At 43.0% G+C, this 17,805-nt stretch overlaps 2 protein-coding genes across 12 annotated transcripts in view; both read left to right on the top strand.

Annotated features, from left to right (window-relative positions):
• Nucleotides 1-17,805, top strand: part of PIP5K1B (phosphatidylinositol-4-phosphate 5-kinase type 1 beta) — a 298,246-nt gene that overhangs the window by 61,524 nt on the left and 218,917 nt on the right. The window lies entirely within an intron of this gene.
• On the top strand, nt 13,359-17,008 carry PABIR1 (PP2A Aalpha (PPP2R1A) and B55A (PPP2R2A) interacting phosphatase regulator 1). The gene has a single exon (XM_040620277.1). It carries the CDS (start codon nt 13,496-13,498, stop codon nt 14,357-14,359), a length of 864 nt encoding a protein of 287 aa, XP_040476211.1. The 5' UTR covers nt 13,359-13,495; the 3' UTR covers nt 14,360-17,008.

The following is a 17,805-nucleotide window of genomic DNA, read 5'->3' as shown; positions in this document are numbered from 1 at the left end:
TATATATATATATATATATATATATATACATGCTGGCCTGGAAGTTGCAAACCTCCTGTTATTTGTTAGGTATTTGAAATACACACCTGGAGAGTAAAAAATCAACTGAAAAATGATGACGAACAACAGGAGAAGTCAGTAGGCTGTGTGGCCAGTTCTAACTGATGCTGGTGGGGAAAGCGGTGGGAAGAAAAGACGTGGATGCATACGCCATCGACTATGTTACTCTGTTCTTGGCTCATTTTTTTTCAGGGTATCACCCACCATCATGCATAGGCATTGCCTCACACCCGGCCCCTGCAAAGCCTTCTTCCACCTGGAAGACATGACTGTTGTCCTCTCCTAGAGAGCATGCGGCCAGAGATGGGTTGAGTATTAAAAAAAAAATGACAAAGGATGTTATGAAAAGAGAAGAACGACAGTCCTGGGTCATAAGGGCTCACCCTGTGCCAGCCTTTATACTTTTTGGTCAGTATTAGTGTTAGCATTTAATTTTTTTTTTTTTGATCAATGTTAAAAAAGTGTTAACTCTCTAATTTTTTAAACAATTGAACATCTGTACAGTGTGGGAGTCCACAGTTTTAGAAATCTGGCGTTTTAACCTCTCGAATAATGAGAGGCTCCAGCAATGAATGTCACCCTTCTCTGCAAGAACAGCATTGGCGGGAACTGAGCTTGGCGGCTTGTCCTGTTTAGATGCCTAGGGGCTTTCTGGTCTGTTGAGTTGCATGCTCTTTATCTTAGTGCTATCGCTCCATCTATCTGTCTGCCCTTAGAAGAATTTCAGTTGGGTCTCCTAGCGTTGGTAAGAAACTCAAGACAGATATGGGACCAACTAGGTTCTTAGTGGTAAAGCAGTGTCTGTAGGAGTCGACTCGTCACTGTGTTGGGAAAAGTGATGAAAGAAGCATTTGCACAAATTGTAAAGTATTTACTTCATTAAACACACAACTTGTTCATACCCAAGCATACATTCCTAATTCCCCCCTCGTAGTTTTAAAATGGAAAAGTTGTTATTTTTTAAAAATACCAGATGGAGGGTTCATCTTGGTGGGGAACTGGCCATTGCCCACCTCTTCCTCCACATTCTTCCTTCTGGATTCTGCAGTACGTGCAGAATCCCGTTTGGGCCAGGGTGATGTTTCTGTTCTTTGACACCTCCTTAAGATGAATTGAAACTTTAGGTTTTACACATTCCTGAAGCAAATTAAGTAGGAAAAATGGGACAGCCTTCACTGCCACCTATGCTGTGGGCCTTTTTCCAGCTTATATTCTGTGTCTGGCGGCCAGATCAGTTAAGCATTCTTGAAGCAATGGCATTAATTGCCTTTTGCCTACATTTTCTTGGAAGTAAAGTAGAATTTTTTCGTTGTCAGTCATGGAGCTGGTGAAATATAAGTAGCACTCTGAAACTGTAGCTCTTCTTTATGAAGAAGGATATAATTTCCCCCAGATCTGACTGATCTAAAGCTAAAGGTTACTTTATAGACTTTAAATAAATATTTATAACCTATTCTTGGTGCCCTCAATTCCACTTCATCCACTTCAGGGCTTTTCATCTCAAGTATCTTTTTTTTGGGGGGGGGCATCTACATTTTTCTTAACCACTTATCTTTTCTCTGGAGAGGAAAAAAAAGTTTCAGAAAGGCCCATCCTTAAGAACCTTCCCGTGACCCGTCATTGGTGACATTTTATTTGCTTGTTTTCCTCTGTCTACACGAAAGCAGCGGGCACCCAGTCAGAACTTGAAAAACCTTCTCTCAATCTGAATCAGTCACGTTTTCCAAAGCTTAGTCTATTTGGCTACCCCCCGCACCCTGTTTGTTACCACCTCCCCTGGGGCCCAGCTCCTTCCATCTGCTTTTTTTCCTGGACTCCCCCCCCACCCCCACTCCAGTCTCCCAACCCCCACCAGCGTCCTCTCTCCAAAGGTCACCAGGTGTCTCCCAGATGTGAGAATCCCCCACAATCCTTATATTCTTGAGTGTTTCTGCCATGTGTGACAAGTGTCTGATGTCCCATGGCTACCAAGCAGCATTCGTGGGATGTGAGTAGAACTTTTTATTTTTGCCTCTCACTGTAAATTTATGCAATGGGGAAAGGTCTGCTCTTCTGAGTGTAAAACTCAGGGACCTTTCTGCTTACTCTTAGGCAATAAAATGTCCTCCTGTCACTTTAAGTCACTGTCTGCAGCTGGCCTGGATGTTGGGTGCCTTGCAATTTTGCAATTGGCAAAGCCTCCAGCTTCACAAATCAGCTGCTCCCCTCCCTGGGTGGGGGTCTGCTGCCCGCAAAGCCAAAGCCGAGCTGGGGTCCTAAGGAGGGTGTGGTTCTCTCTTCCCCTGCCTTTGGCCATTTTGCCAGGATTCTGACCTCTCTGGGTCAAAATGCAGAGAGGAAGGAAGCCAGGTAATAGAAAAACAAAAATTCTCAAAGCTCTTACTCAACTGGTACTCTTGTAAGGTGGCTTCTCATGCTCCAAGTTAAGCAAGTTAAACCAGACTCTCTTCATAGACTGTCTGTTCTTCCTCTGAGCTGAAAGCAATCTCCTCATCTTCAAAGCTCTTAGTCCATGAGTAAGTACTTCCAAGCTGTGGAGATGCTCTCCCGCCTGCCCCAGTAGTTTCCAGCCTTTGGGGCACATCAGATTCACTTGGGGGAAAAATTTTTTTTAATAAAAATTACACTACCCTGCCCCGGGCCCTATTGGAAAGGATTCTCTGGACTGGGGCTGTGTTGCATTTGTTATCAAAATTCCACAGATGATTCTGATGCTCACTGAAGGCTGAGGACACAAGATCGAGCCTATATCATAGTTAATAATTTGCAGCTTCCCTCCTTCCTGGACTCTCACCTTCCCTGGGGTCTTTTGCATCTTTCTCATACCTTCTATAGAACCTTAATCATACCAGACTCGGAGGAAGTGTTTTGTGGCATGAAGAAATTTGAAATCTCAGGGCTCTGGCAGGGAAGCTTTGTTAGCAGTGTTGGTTCCGTGTTCAGATTGAACTGCAGAAAGTTCTAGTGCTCCGTAAATACCTGATGAGTTGCTGGCTGGGTGGTTGGTGCCGGAGAAAGAGCAGTGAGACCGCAATCTAGTTAAATAAGATGTCCGGGTTATGGTTGCAGGATCTCTTTGGAGAAGTTTCATTCGTGTCTGGCTGTGATCTAAGAGTTTCACTCATATTACCTCCGTTAACATTCCCAACAATCAGTTGACAGAGCGACTGACTGTTCTCATTTTTTAGGTAAGAAAACAGAGGCTCAAGGGGGTAAGTAACTTGATCCTCAAGGTCACACATTTGTAAGTTACAGTCACAACGTAAACCTAGGTTCTCGGACTTCAGAGCCCACGTTCTTAAATACTATGTTACAGTACTTTTCGCTCAGAGGAAGTAAAGCTTTAGAGAAATCTGGGGAGGTATTAAGGTTAGCTGCCTCTTCCCTCTTTTCAGTGTGTCTTTCTCTCTCTAGTCTGCCTGCCTATTCTCTTGCCCTGCGGGAGCGTCAATAAAAGAATTTGAGCAAGAGGAAGGGGCTGTAACTACCTTGATGAGATCATTTCAGAGAATTCTCCAGGCAGTGTTGATGCAACCTGGGTAAGATGGGAGCCATCCTAACTGAGCAAGACTCACTGGCGTTACGGCAGGAGGCAGGGAGCGGGGGACAGGGACCCCGTGCTTTAGTCACAAAGGTGGAAGGAAACATCACCAGATGTTAAGGAGGTACAGTGATGAGAGAGAGACAGGAAGGAGAGGAGAGATCTAGAACATGTTGAGTTTTAACTTGGTTGTCTGGGGAGACTGTTGTGTCCCCAGGACTTCATTCTCAGGACTAGGAGATCTGGGGAGGGAAAAGTGAGTTTGTTCGTTGGCAAGGTCCTGTGGGGCCTCAAGGGGCAGTGCCTCGTAAATGGCTACAGATTCCAGGCTCGAGATGGGTCAGCAGTATCTAGCAATAGAAATGTGAGAGACATCAGCACATTGGGCGTAGTTAAAACCAGGGAAGTAGATGCCGTTGCTTAGAGAAGGAGTTTGAAGTGAAAGGGGAACCAATGGAGCAAACATCACAAAGCAACCTGTGCAAACGTAATAAAGCATCCTGCTCGCCTCTGTCCTGGAGGCCTTCTTGAACTCATAGAAATTACTGGTTCTCTCTGAACCTCAGTGTACTGGCTGGTCAAGTTCGGTATGTGTCATCTTTTTCCCCAAAGATTTATTTATTTGAGGGAGACAAGGGGGTGGGGAAGGGCAGAGGGAGAAAGAGAATCTCAAGCAGACTCCACGCTCAGCACAGAATCCAACGTGGGGCTCGATCTCATGACCCTGAGATCAAGATCTGAGCCGAAATCAAGAGTCAGATGCTCAACCAACTGAGCCACCCAGGTGCCCCTAATGTAGGTCATTTCTGAGGCCTCCTGATCAGAAATTCTGCGATTCTAACCCTTTGCATTGGGTTTCATGACTCCTTTGGGACAATAGAGCATTGATTAATTGCCTGATTTTGTGACCTCACTGGTATCTGTAAGCCCATGCAGGTATATGGAGCCCTCATCTGTCTTTCTGATAAACAGAATGATTACCCTGTACATATCCCATCTCCTGATATTCTTGGAAGATAACCTGGAGCACCATGAATGTGGCAGGTGTGAGAAATGCAAGTGTATTTCTTGAGGGGCAGAAGGTGAGGTGATTAAGAGCTTACCTCTGGACTCCAGTTCCTCTACCACTTACCTGGTTATGTCACCTCAAGCAACTTAACATCTCTAAAACCTTTGTAAAATGAGGACAATAATCCTAGAGTTGGTGTGGGGACTGAACAAGTTTATACACACAGTACTTACTGGTTTTTTAAGTACCTGGCACATGTGTCTTCACCTAATATAAGCCTCTATTATATGATGACAAGAATGATGAAAACATTGGTGGAAAGCATCTTAATTATAAAGGCTGAAGACATCTATCTTAGACTTTTGGTTTTCAAAAGGAGGGGGGAAAGAACAATCTGTACCATTTCCTAATGAGTAGGAACTTTCAGATGGCTAAACTCCATGAGTGGTAAAAACAGACTTCATACTAACAAATGGGAATACTCTTAACGTTCAGTTAAGAAATGAGCTAGTGTAATCTAGGAGGAATTAGCTCCCCACCCTTAATATGTGTTCTTTTTGTTGCATTTACTTGTCCTATTTAGCTTGAAGGACAGTGGATAAAAACAGCAGAACAAATCATGAACTGCCCTCTGTCTCAGTATTAAAACTTGCTATCTTCAAGTGTCAGAGTAAAGGACTCTTGGCTGCACAGTGGCCACCCTCTGAAGCCAAAAAAAATGTCCCTTAAGCATGTTGCTTACCAGTCTTTAGGTCTGGCTTCCAGCTTCTGTGGAACATTTGGCCTGTTCCTCAGAACATCCCTATAGGTGTCAGCTACCTGGAGGGAAAGACACATCTTGAGGAATGGTGACTATTGAAGCTTCTTGAATGGTTCTCCAGTCTGTTCCCCTTTACTTTGCTTGTTTTGTCTGAAAGAGGCTGTGTTCAACTTGTTTATCAGGCATAGCCAAATACGTGTCCCTTTGCATTTTATTAGATTCCAGGAAGGACGGTAGCATGACAGCAGTAATTCAAAACAGGGTTTAAAATGAATAAATAAGAATAAGCCTCTGGGATTAGTCCCAATTGAAAAGTTCGGCAGGACCAGGGAGGGTAGCTGCTGTCTTTGGGGATTAACAAATGGCTTGCTGTTGGGAATAGTATTCACTGATCCAGCCACGTTTTTACTTTACTGACGGCCGTTCTACCCCTGTGGGGTCCATCTCTTCTCAGATTCAGTAAAATTCTTAGAAAGGAAGTTTATTCTTTTTTCTCCTTGTCAGAAACTGTCAACTGCATATGAACCTTTCCATTCATACTTTTTTAAAGATTATTTTATTAATTAATTTATTTGACAGAGAGCACAAGCAGGGGGAGCAGCAGGCAGAGGCAGAGGGAGAAGAAGACTCCCTGCTGAACAGGGAGCCTGATGCGGGGCTCGATCCTAGGACCCAAGGATCATGACTTGAGCCGAAGGCAGTTGCTTAACGACTGAGCCACCCAGGCGCCCCCATTCATACTTTTTTAAACCACAGAATATGTATATCTCTAAAAATTACTACGGTCTCAGGGAAGAAGGTGAAGAGAGAATTTTCTTCCACAAAATCAAACTAAAAGCAAGAAAACAAGGAAGCCCTGGGGTGAGAGGGGTGGAAACTGGAGAGGACCACTCTCTGATAATGGCACTGAGAATTTTAATACAGAGGAACCTGTTTGTACAGGGCCTTTTAGTGTTTGTAAGGCCTGGTATGGACGCCAGGCCATTTGATCCTCATAAAGACGTTATGTCCCCACTTCATAAATGAGATAAGCCCAGAGAGGTTGACAGACTTGTCTAGGGTCACAGAGCTACAAGTATGAAAGTCTGACTCCAGGTTCGATTCTTTTTTTTTTCTTTTCTTTTCTTTTTTTTTTTTTTTTGCTTTGGTCCTGCTGTGTACTAATTTGGTGAGCCCTTATACAGGCTTCCAAGACACCCAACTGGAAGGCCCATGTATGTCAATCCAACGAGATTTGTAGCCTTCACATGTTTTAAAGTTAACTTTATACATTATCCGTAAAGCCGTGAGTTATTTTTTCCTTTTTGCCAGATGGATCAGCCCTGCTAGGGAAAGATGGCAGGCAGAGAGAAGCACATAGCCACAGAAATGGATAGCAGCGATCGCCTTGGTTTATGGCCTAGGAGAAGTTCGATGCCAAAGTGAAGGCACCACAAAATGAACGCTGCCGAAAACATACAAAACCAGTGAGGAACAAATAATATCAACTCATTTTTCTCTGCTATCGAAAGACTTAAGGCAGTAGAGAGTAGGGGCTGGCTGGCTGGCTCTTTTTAGTAAGTTCCCTGATATTCTCCTTTAAGAAAACTGAATAAAGTAACTACAGTTCACATTTATGTGTTGACTTGAACTTTGCTGAGGGCCTAGGCTGTGAGCTTTTTCTGTTTGGGCTTTGAGGCCCCTTTCTACCATTCGGCCCATCTCCGTATGATGGGCGTGGCTCCATGCGAGCAGGCTGATGGCTTTCAGCCGCCATAGAAAATGAACAGTGAGAGGGGTCAGAAGTCCCAGAGTGAACTTCTGCTCTGATTTTTTGATCCTTGCTGTCACTTTAAAGTTTTAAGATTAGATGAAGGATCCTTGAGGGTAAATACCTTGGAGAGGATCTATACTTAGCAGGCTCTCAATAATTGGAAAGCAAATGGCTGATAAGCTTCTGATATCATCTTCTGTTTTTCTTTCATCAGGATAATAATTTCCTTGTGACCAAAATCGTGTCCTTTAGTGCAGTTCTCATGCTTTCCATACGTAATAACAGCCCCCTCTGAGTTCCTTGACTCCGTTTACTATAACTGTTCCATCTCGTGAGTGATGCTGATGAATGATGCTAGGAGGATGTTGTCAACGTTGATTGAACAAATACACAGTTGAGAAAGTCAAAGGTTATGAACTGGGCTTCATTTCCTCCATCATGACTTCTTAGAAATAACTTTGAGGACACTTTGGGAACAGGATCAAGGAGGGCTGGTGGTTCTGTTGGTGATCAGATGGGTATCCAGTGCTTATGTGAGGTGGCTGGAGTCTGTTGGTGTTTATGGCCCCAGTGAAATGTAGCTTGAGGACTGTGTGTGTGTGTGTGTGTGTGTGTGTGTGTATTTCTGTGTCCATTCTTTGGGCTGGCAAGGCCAGCTAGCTGTTCTTCCACTGATACTGTTGTGTGTCAGAGAGATTTGGAAGGTCAGCATTCCCGTTTTAGACTCATGATTAGTGTTTGAACAGAATATCTTCCTTTCAGTTGAAATATTCTTACTCTCTTCTGTCTTCCATTTACATTTCAAGTTCCCATTCTCTTTTTCTGTATCAATAACATTTTGAAGTCTAATTCCTTATATGATGCGGTGTGCACATTTCAAGTATTTAGTTCAATGAATTTTCACGCGTGTGTATTCCTGTGTAACCAGCACCCAGATCAGGAGATGGAACATTTCCTGTGCCCCTCCCAGTCACTTGTCCCAAGGGTTAACCAGTATTTTGACTTTACCACCATACATTGATTTGAGCTGTTCTTGAACTTCATAAAAATGGAGTCACAGAGTATGTAACTCTTCTGTGTTTGATTTCTTTCTTGCAACATTATCCTGAAGTTCGTTCATGTTGTTGAATAATTCCATTGTATAATTCATTCACCCATTCAACTGTTTATGGACATTTGGGTTGTTCCCAGTTAGGGGCTATTACAATAATAATGCAAGAAACATTCTTGGCCATGTCTTTTAGGACACATAAGCATGCATTTCTCTTGGTATACACCCAGGAGTGGAATTGCTGAACCATAGAGCATACATATATTTTCTTCTCGTAGGTACTGCCATTTTTCCTAAGTGGTTGAATTAGTTGATGCTGCTAAGTTCCTGTACCATCAAAGTCCAGTTTTCTGCTGCGGTACTTTTATTCTAGATTGGTGATGCTAGTTACTGTGGGGCGTTGAGATATTTGTCAGTCCGTTAAGAGTGTACATATACACACACATGTTTGAATTTCACATTCATATGGATGGATTCAGAGGTAGATGTTTGCCCTTGCCATATGCTTGGGGGTTTAATAGTGAAAAACTGGCCCTAGGAATTAAAAGGAAACTGTCTGTTAGCTTCAGAAAATGTAATATTCATCACAGTAAAGCTTAACTATTGAATAGATGTCTGCTTTTATGACTCAGGAGTGAGCGTGAATATCAGCTGTCTAAGTGTGGTATTTAATTCATACCCAGAGTGAAACCAGAAGGATGAATTGACTCAGGGACAATCTCCTGAATCCTGCCTCTGGCATTATTCATTTGCAACAGGCTGAATTGCAATTTGTAGCTGCTGTTTTCTCTCATTTGTCCTTTATTCCTTTGAGAGGAAGCAGTAACTAAATATATTAAACACTGCTTAGAATCCTCAGCACTGAGCATTTTGATTCTATCAAGAGTGTATCTGCATATGGTTGAAAAGGAGTGGAAACGTAAGGCTCCAGTTTCCTAGTTCACCTAACGGTTCATTCAGGTGATCGACCTGTGTAGTCTGGACGGCACTTTCATAATCTCGATAAAAGAAAAGGAATTGTCAAAGTAAGAAGTACTTAGAATCAATGTAGAAAAGCCTGTTAAGCTGGATTTTCCAATAACAGAGTTTTCTCCCGTTCTGGACAAAGCTCTGCTAGTCCATTCAGTCATCGATCACTCATTTGCACAGTGATTCAGCTGCTTACTGAGTCCTATGTACTAGGCCCCGGTCTGGATACCAGGCACACAGCAGGAAACAAAGCAAAGGCCTTGTTCTTACAGAGCTGACCTTCTTGAGCATAAGAGGCAAGGACACTATATACACATACAAGTCATTTGGTGCTCTAGGAAAATAAAGATGGTGTAAGGGGCATGGGAATGAGTGTAGGTTTGGCGTCAGAAACTGCCGTTGCTTTTTATAAGGGTAGGTTGGGGAAAGCCTCTCAATCAATGACATTTGTGTAGAGACCTGAAGGGTTAGAGCATGTGGACATCCACTGGAAGAAGAGTAAGCCAGGTGGAAGGGGGAGCATGCCTAGTGGGCTGAAGGACAGGAAGGGGCCTCTGCAGTTGTAGGGAAGGCAGTGAGGGGGATAGGATCTGGAGGTGGGGTCAGAGGGACAGCAGGGACCCAGATCAGATAGGGCTCTACAGACCGTTGTAATGACATTGACTTTTTCTCTAAGTGGGAATCCACTGAGAGGTTCTATTCAAGTCTTCCCTTCAAGGATTACCTTGAAGACTGGTTGGAGAACTGACTTATAGAGACAGGGGTGGAAGCAAGGAAATGAGTGAAGATTGCTAATAGGCGTGTGCAGGCAAGAACCGAAGGGTGCAGATGTTTGATTTTGTGGACCTACCACCATCTCTGTGCTTTATTAATAAAGATAATAATTGTACTTATCCAGACATAGATGAACAATGTTGGCGCATTTGAGCCAAATTAGTAATAATTTCATAATACGCAAATCAGCAATATGCTGTGGCTATTAAAATTTCTGGAATTAATGCTTTGTTCTATTTATCTAATGTTAATTTTCTTCTGAAAGCTCTTCATTTGCAACAGGCAAATTTTCTTTTGAAAATTTTCTTCTGAAAGCTCTTCCTCTTCTGTCTCCTGTTTTTATTCAATAATGTACCATTCTTTCAGCCACTCATGCTCGAACTTGTCATTTGTGATGCCTCTCTCTTCATCCTCCATCAACACAGGGAGTCAGGTGCTGTTGTTACCTTCCTGTCTCTCAAATCCATCTCCTTTTTCTGCCATTCCCAACTTGAGCTTAGACCTAGCTTTTGTCTCACAGCCATCAGATTCTCCTTCTCTAATCCATGGGAAAGGCAGCATAAACAGTGTAGGTTTTGAAGTGGGACCTTGATTCAGATTGGTTCATCTTTTTATTCTTCCATGTATGTGTAGGGCCTTTTGCAATTTTTTAAAAAGATTTATTTATTTGGGGAGGAGGAGCAAAAGGAGTGGGAGAGGGAGTCCTAAGCAGACTCCGCAATGAGCACACAGGGCTCAGTCCCACGACCCTGAGTTCATGACCTGAGCCAAAACCAAGAGTCGGATGCTTAACTGACTGTGCCACCCGGGCGCGCCCACCCCCCCGCTTTTGCAATTTTTGAACCTCAGTTGTCCCTCTGTAGAATGAGCGTAACAATATCTAATTTACAGGATGGCAATGAGGATTAAGTAGGACTATGGAGTGTTTAAAGTGTCTGGCAGGTCATAGGTCTTTGTTATTTCCCTTCCGTTCTTCCACTTCACTCCATCCTTGAGCTGCCTGGCAGGTCCTAAAGTATAGTTCTCTTGTCAGAAACCTTCCATTGTTTGCTGTTGCCTCACATGTTAAGTCTGAGCCCTTTTGCCTGGCATTCAGAGCCCTGGTTCTCTCACTCTAACTTCCAAGTTTTTCCCCATTACTGTTCTTCTCTGCATACATCATGTATTAGCAAATTCACTATTTTATTATCATGCCACCACTTCTATATGAAAATCTCATCACTCTATAAAAATTCTATCCTTCAAGTCCTGTCTCAAGTACTATTGCCTTCACAAAGCTCACAATCTGGAAGTGGCTTCTCTGAGTTCTAAAACATCATTGCATTTGGAAGAGAGAACGTGGTTCCCAGTCTCTGGAGCCAGAAAGCTCAGATTCTGCTCTTTACTCTCATCCTGGTGACGTTGCTTCATTTCTGCATCTTAGTTTCCCCTGCAAAATGAGGACAGTACCTCCTTGATAGTGTGGTTGTGAGGACGTAAGTAAGGTACTACACGTGAAGCACTTTGAATAGTGTCTGACACTTGGAAAGCTTAAATCAATTTCTATATGTTTATACGCATAAATAATCAACATTATTATATCATTAGGACCTGTATTTTACAGGGAATTCAAATGAAACGCTCTTTTGATATACAGTGGCGAAAGAGGCATAGACTAGGAAAAAGAGAGCTGGATTCTAGTACTGGTTCCCACTACTAAACAAGCTGTAGGATACTGAATATGTCACTTAGCCTCTCTGAGCCTTACTTTCGTCAACTGCAAAAAGAGAAGGACAAACAAAAATCACTAAGCTTGCTTTCAGTTCAGACAGCCACATGGATATCTGATAACCACCTGCAACTCACATCGCCCAAAACAGAACTCTTAATTTCCACTTTTTGGAAAACCATTCCTTCCCTCTCTCTAAATAATGCCATCTCTCCCTCTAAATAATGCCATCTTTCCAGTGTTAAGAAACCTAGGTGTTGCCTTTGAATTGTCTATTCCTTTCATCATCTAAGTCGAATCCATCTGCATACCCTATTGGTTCTACTTCCAATAGGAAGATTCCATCTACTTCTCCCTGTCACTGCTGCTACAGCCCTCGCCCAGTCATCTGTCTCTACTGTTGCTGTAAGGTTCCTGATCCGCCTCTCTGCTTCCACTCTTGCTGGCTTTCAGCCTCATTTCCACCGAGCCAAAGCGATATTTAAAACCTAAACCAGATAATATGACTCTCCTGCTTTAAACTCCCTAGTGGCTTTTCATTGTACTTAGGATGAGATCCAAACTTTTCTGTCCTCACACCACTCTCCTCCTTATGCGTCAGCTGCCCTTTTTTCTTTTCATGCCAGATCACCAGCCTCACGTCTGCCTAGGGCTTTATGAGCACGTGCTATTTTCTATGCTTAAAACATTCATCCCCCAGATGTCAACATGACTCGCTTCTTGTAGTTCGATCTCAGCTCTAATTGCCCCGTCCCTTCTGTCAGTAGTGCTCTTTCACACCATCCTATTTTTCCTAAGGTTTACCACTATCTGAAAATAGCTCATTTATCTCTTTCCCTTCAGTAGAAGTTAAATGCCCTCATATTAGGGCCTTTTTCATAGCAATGCTTAGTACATAGAAAAAAAAACTTAATACATGAATAAATATAAACCCATTTTAATGAGGTTTCAAAGTTTGTATTAATTACATGAGATAAGTATTGTCTTTATTTTTAAAGCATGAAGCCCTATTGCTTTTTCCCTTCGTTTAATCCCTCATACTGAATGAAGATTATTGAGCACTGTACTCTTCTTCTCTCCCACACTAACACCTCAGTGCAAATTACCATCTCCTCTGGCCTAGGAGACTTTGTCCCCTCTGGTCTTTTTCCTGTAGGTTCTAATCTCCCTACGATCTTTTCTCCAGACAGCAGGCAGACAGCAGGCAGCAGGCTTTGCTCTCGCTGTTATACCCGTGCTTGAGTTTTCATTGTTCTCAGGATAAAGGCCAGAATCTGCCGGGGTCCACCACCTCACGTCAGGCCAGCCCTCACTCTCCACTGCAGGCCACACTCCCTCCCTCACCTCCTGGTTCCCGCCTGCCACCACGCTGGTGGCCCTAGCTTCCCGCTTCCTGGACGGTTCACTACCCCGCACCCATTTTGTCTCCTTCGGATCTCAGGATATGGTCCCTTCCTCAGGGAAGCCCTCCCTGATTAGGCCAAGCTCCACTCCCCTTCATACAGCCCCATATCACCAGTGGCCTCTCAGAGCTCTCGTTTTATAAACGCATACTTGGGAATATGGTAACCTTATTAACACGCGTACGGCGAGCTTGCAGCTCAATAGCTAATTGCGGAAGAAATGGACGGAATAGCCGCCCAACCACTCCTCGCCCCTCCCCCTAGGGCTGCGGGGCGGCTATTACGCATTAAGCAGGCGCCGAGGGGAGAGAAATCTCACAGCGCCTGCGCGAGAGGGCACGCATGCGCAAAAGGACGAGCCCGCTGACAGATTCGCGGCGGCGGCGGCGGCGGTGGCCCTGGCCCTGGACTGCGGGGAATGGGAGTCCTAGGTCTTTGAGCGCCGCCCCCGCCTCCCTGCCCCCGACATGGCTCAGGAGAAGATGGAGCTAGACCTGGAGTTGCCTCCGGGTACTGGCGGGAGCCCGACGGAGGGCGGCGGCAGTGGCGCCGGCGGGGGCCTCAGGAGGTCTAACAGCGCCCCCCTGATCCACGGCCTCAGTGACACTTCGCCGGTGTTCCAGGCCGAGGCGCCAAGCGCCAGGCGGAACAGCACAACGTTCCCGAACCGCCACGGCCTGCTACTGCCAGCCTCACCCGTCCGCATGCACAGCAGCCGCTTGCACCAGATCAAACAGGAGGAGGGCATGGACTTGATCAACCGAGAGACCGTCCACGAGCGCGAGGTGCAGAACGCAATGCAGATAAGCCACTCCTGGGAGGAAAGTTTCAGCCTGAGTGACAACGACGTGGAGAAGTCCGCCTCCCCGAAGCGCATCGATTTCATTCCGGTGTCACCAGCACCGTCACCCACCCGGGGGATTGGGAAGCAGTGTTTTTCACCATCCTTGCAAAGTTTTGTGAGTAGCAATGGATTGCCTCCAAGTCCTATTCCCAGCCCAACGACTCGATTTACTACCCGGAGAAGCCAGAGTCCCATCAATTGCATTAGACCAAGTGTTCTTGGACCATTGAAAAGAAAATGTGAAATGGAAACTGAATATCAGCCAAAGAGATTTTTCCAGGGCATCACCAACATGCTTTCTTCTGACGTTGCACAGCTGTCAGATCCTGGTGTGTGTGTATCGTCTGATACCCTTGATGGAAACAGCAGCAGTGCCGGATCTTCTTGTAACTCACCAGCGAAAGTCAGCACTACCACCGACTCTCCTGTGTCGCCTGCCCAAGCGGCCTCTCCATTTATTCCAGTAGATGAACTTTCATCGAAGTGATTCACCCACCCATCCCGAGACTCGGGTTTTTTTTTGTTGTTGTTTTTGTTTTGCAATGGAGAGAAAAATCAAGTTGGAGCAAGCACTGAACTTTGTCAATTAATTTGAGGCTATTTCCTATTTGACCCTTTTCCTTTTTTTGGAATTTCCTGAAATGTTGTTACTCTAGAGAACTTTTATGTCAGGTTCCTGCGGATGCCCTTGAATTCAGTGTAGTAATATTTTCAGACGTTTTCCAATAAGTGTGTTGAAGCATACGTCTTTATGCTGCTAATATGTTTAAATACATATGTTATCCCTTGATTTTTTAAAATAATTGAGAGCTCTATTTATTTATGGGATTATTAAGTTCTGATGCAAATATAAATGTTGAATTAATCAGCATAGTAAACTGTTGTTTTAAAATTCCATATTTCATGCCCACACTAATTTTTAATGTTATTTTTCAGTGATTGCTAATTTCTATTTGACGAAGAATAACTTAGCTATTTACAGCAATTTTTAAAAATGTTAGTTATAACATATCAATCCAGTGGTTGTCTATTTTATCCAGGAGTCCTTGGATATTTAAATTTCTGGGTACACAAGTGGCTGGGAGGGGGAATGATAAAAGAACAAAATATAAAAGTTTGCAACAAATCTTTTTAAATTAACTATATAAAAGTAAACATTTAAACACATTTTCTAATGAAATTTTAATAGTAATTCTAATGAGTCATGCAAATATAACTACAGAAAAGTTTAAAAAAAATTTTTTTTAAAACCAGAAAGTGCATTCTCTTGGGTATAATCCTGAAGGGAAATGGGACAGTGCCTTGCAGTCTTAGCCCACTGTACATAGGCTGAGACCAGGTTCTTTGTACCACTGCAAACTTAAAAGTTTTTCAAATGTAGAAAATGTGGGAAGCCCTGTTGAACTTCACCAGAGCACCCAGGCAGATACAAGTCTCTCAATCATTGATATGCTTTAAAATATCCAATTGTGCCTCAGTGAAAATCCTTGCCAACAAGGAGCGAAAGCAACTTTTGGCTGCTTTTCTGCTCTGCCCATCTGTCACCTTCCTGGTTTTCCCTGGCTCAGGAAGGAAGCAGCTGTTTCCTTGCCAACAGGTCCTTCCTCTCCACCTCCCACCAAACTAGGGCACCATCGGTTAGACAGAGGTACAGTGTGACTTGGATTTCTGACAGTGAACAACAACAGAACTGTGGAATTGTTGCAGGAACCTGTGTAGTTAAAACTACAGCTGGAGTTGACTGCTTTGGGGACGCCAGTTGATTAAGGGTCAGTGATTTGCAAGAGAAAATCAGTGGAGAGTCACATAGGTAAATCATTATTTAACTTAGGTTTTGTTAAAGGTGGAATTGTGAAATGTTCTTTTCTTTGCCTTTTACAACTAAGACAAAATATGAAAATATTTAATATCAAATGTTTTTATATTATACTTCCTATATCTTCCTTTACTAGGTAGATAGAAAGAATGGCAGACAAAAGGGGAAGGGGAAGAAATAAAAGAGAGACCAAGACAAAAAGCTCGGGCTTTCTAAGTTACTGCTTACAGAGACTTTAACAATTATGTGGAATTTTTACAACTATGAGAATAAATGGAACTGGTCAACTTTTGAAAGTTGCCTTAAGAATTCAATGAAATTATGTCGAGGGTAAGATTGTGTCCGTAGGCTGAAAATTATCTGTTCTGGGTAATAGTTCACGTGCTCCAGTCCTGACATTGTTCCTCCAATTCAAACCTGTATATCCAACTTCCTGTTGGGTACCTTGACCTGCTTCCAGAGGTGGTTTAACCTTAGCATCTCCAAAACAAAATTTAGTATCTTCTCATTGAACCTGTTCTTGATTACCTAAATTGATGTCCTCACTATCTGATTTTCTAAACTAGAAACCATGGGAAGTGTTTTTTACTTTCCCTTTTCCCTATCACATCCAGCATAATCACTAAGTCCTGTCTACTGAAGTGAATCTCAGACCTCTCCCCTTTGTTTCAACTGTTGCCTCTGATTAAACTTAGGTTCCAGCCTAAGTGATCTCGCCCATTTTCCCACCTCCCTTCTGGCCTAGTCTTCACCCTGCTTCTAAAATGATCTTTCTGAAATATAAACTTGATTGTTTTTTTCACCCTCCTGCTTGAAAACTTTATGTGCTTCCCCATTTCCCACAGCGTAGGGAATGCTTTCTGTAGCCTGGCATATAGTAAGTTCCTTCACGAACTGGGCATACTGTAAAACAGCTCTACAGCTCTGCTCATCCTATCCCAACATACATCCTTCCTTCTTACTCTGCAAACACTAGGCTACTTGATATTCTTTAAATATGCCATGTACTTTCATGTGTTTGTGCCTTTGGATGGATTGTTTCTTCCCCCCAAAATGCCATTCCTGTCCTTTTCAGCCAGGCAAATGCTTTGTTTCTTTTTTATTGCATGTTAATTTAACTATGAAAGAATGTATACCTGCTGATTATAAAAGTATTTAAACAATGCAGATATCTATATAGTAAAAAATGAAAGTCTGCCTTTTACTATGTAAAATTCATCTTCCCTTCCCATTGGTAATTTCTGTTAATTCGGTATATATTGTACAAGATGTTTTACTTCTCACTTCCATGTATATATGTATATAAATTCAGGAAACCAACATGTCCTTGACATCTCTCTTCCTTTTCTTTCTCCCATATCTTCCCCAAGTCTTAGTGATTTTCTCTTCCGGAATCTATGACCTTGTTTTCATTTCCACTCATTCTGACCCAGGCTACCATTCATTTCCCTCTGAGACTTCCAAAGTAGCCTAATTCCCACTTGTCCCTCTCACATGCTCTGGTAAGCTGTCCATTCATTCTCCATACAGTAACTAAAGTAATCCTTTTAAAATTGCATATCTGATCCTTCCATCGCCCAGCTTAAGGCTTCTCATTTGCTTCCTGTTATGTTTACAGTGTACCAAAATATATTCTGGCCCAGGAGGCCCTGGGGGATCTGACCCTTGCCCATCCCTCCCCTTGTTTTCTGTACCCCACCCTCACTGGCTTGCTTTCTTCTCATTAAATACATGATCTTCTCTCCCATTTTAGGTCCTTTTGCCAGATCCTTTTCTCTGAAGGTATAGGGAAACCTTTATTTCCGTGAGCTTATTTTTCTATATAGGTGGTAAATTTTACATCAGATGAGGCTCTAAGAGTTTATATAGACCGTGTACATTATCATATTATTGTTCGTAACTTTAGTCCTTACTTTGTAAGGGCTTAACTCATGTGAGAACTACCTTTCGAAAAACATTTGTAAGGTATTAGTATTGCTAAACTATAAACTTTGTGCTGGAAGTCCCCCAAGCACATCAACGTTTAGTTAAAGTACAGTCTGTCATATATAACAAGCCTGTGTGGTATATTTTCCTTTATTGTGTTCGTTAAAAACACTACGAAAATGGAAAAAATC

This window comes from Ursus maritimus, unplaced genomic scaffold, assembly GCF_017311325.1.
Source record: "Ursus maritimus isolate PB19 unplaced genomic scaffold, ASM1731132v1 scaffold_34, whole genome shotgun sequence".
NCBI classification, from domain to species: domain Eukaryota; kingdom Metazoa; phylum Chordata; class Mammalia; order Carnivora; family Ursidae; genus Ursus; species Ursus maritimus.
This window is presented reverse-complemented; position numbering and strand designations above follow the sequence as displayed.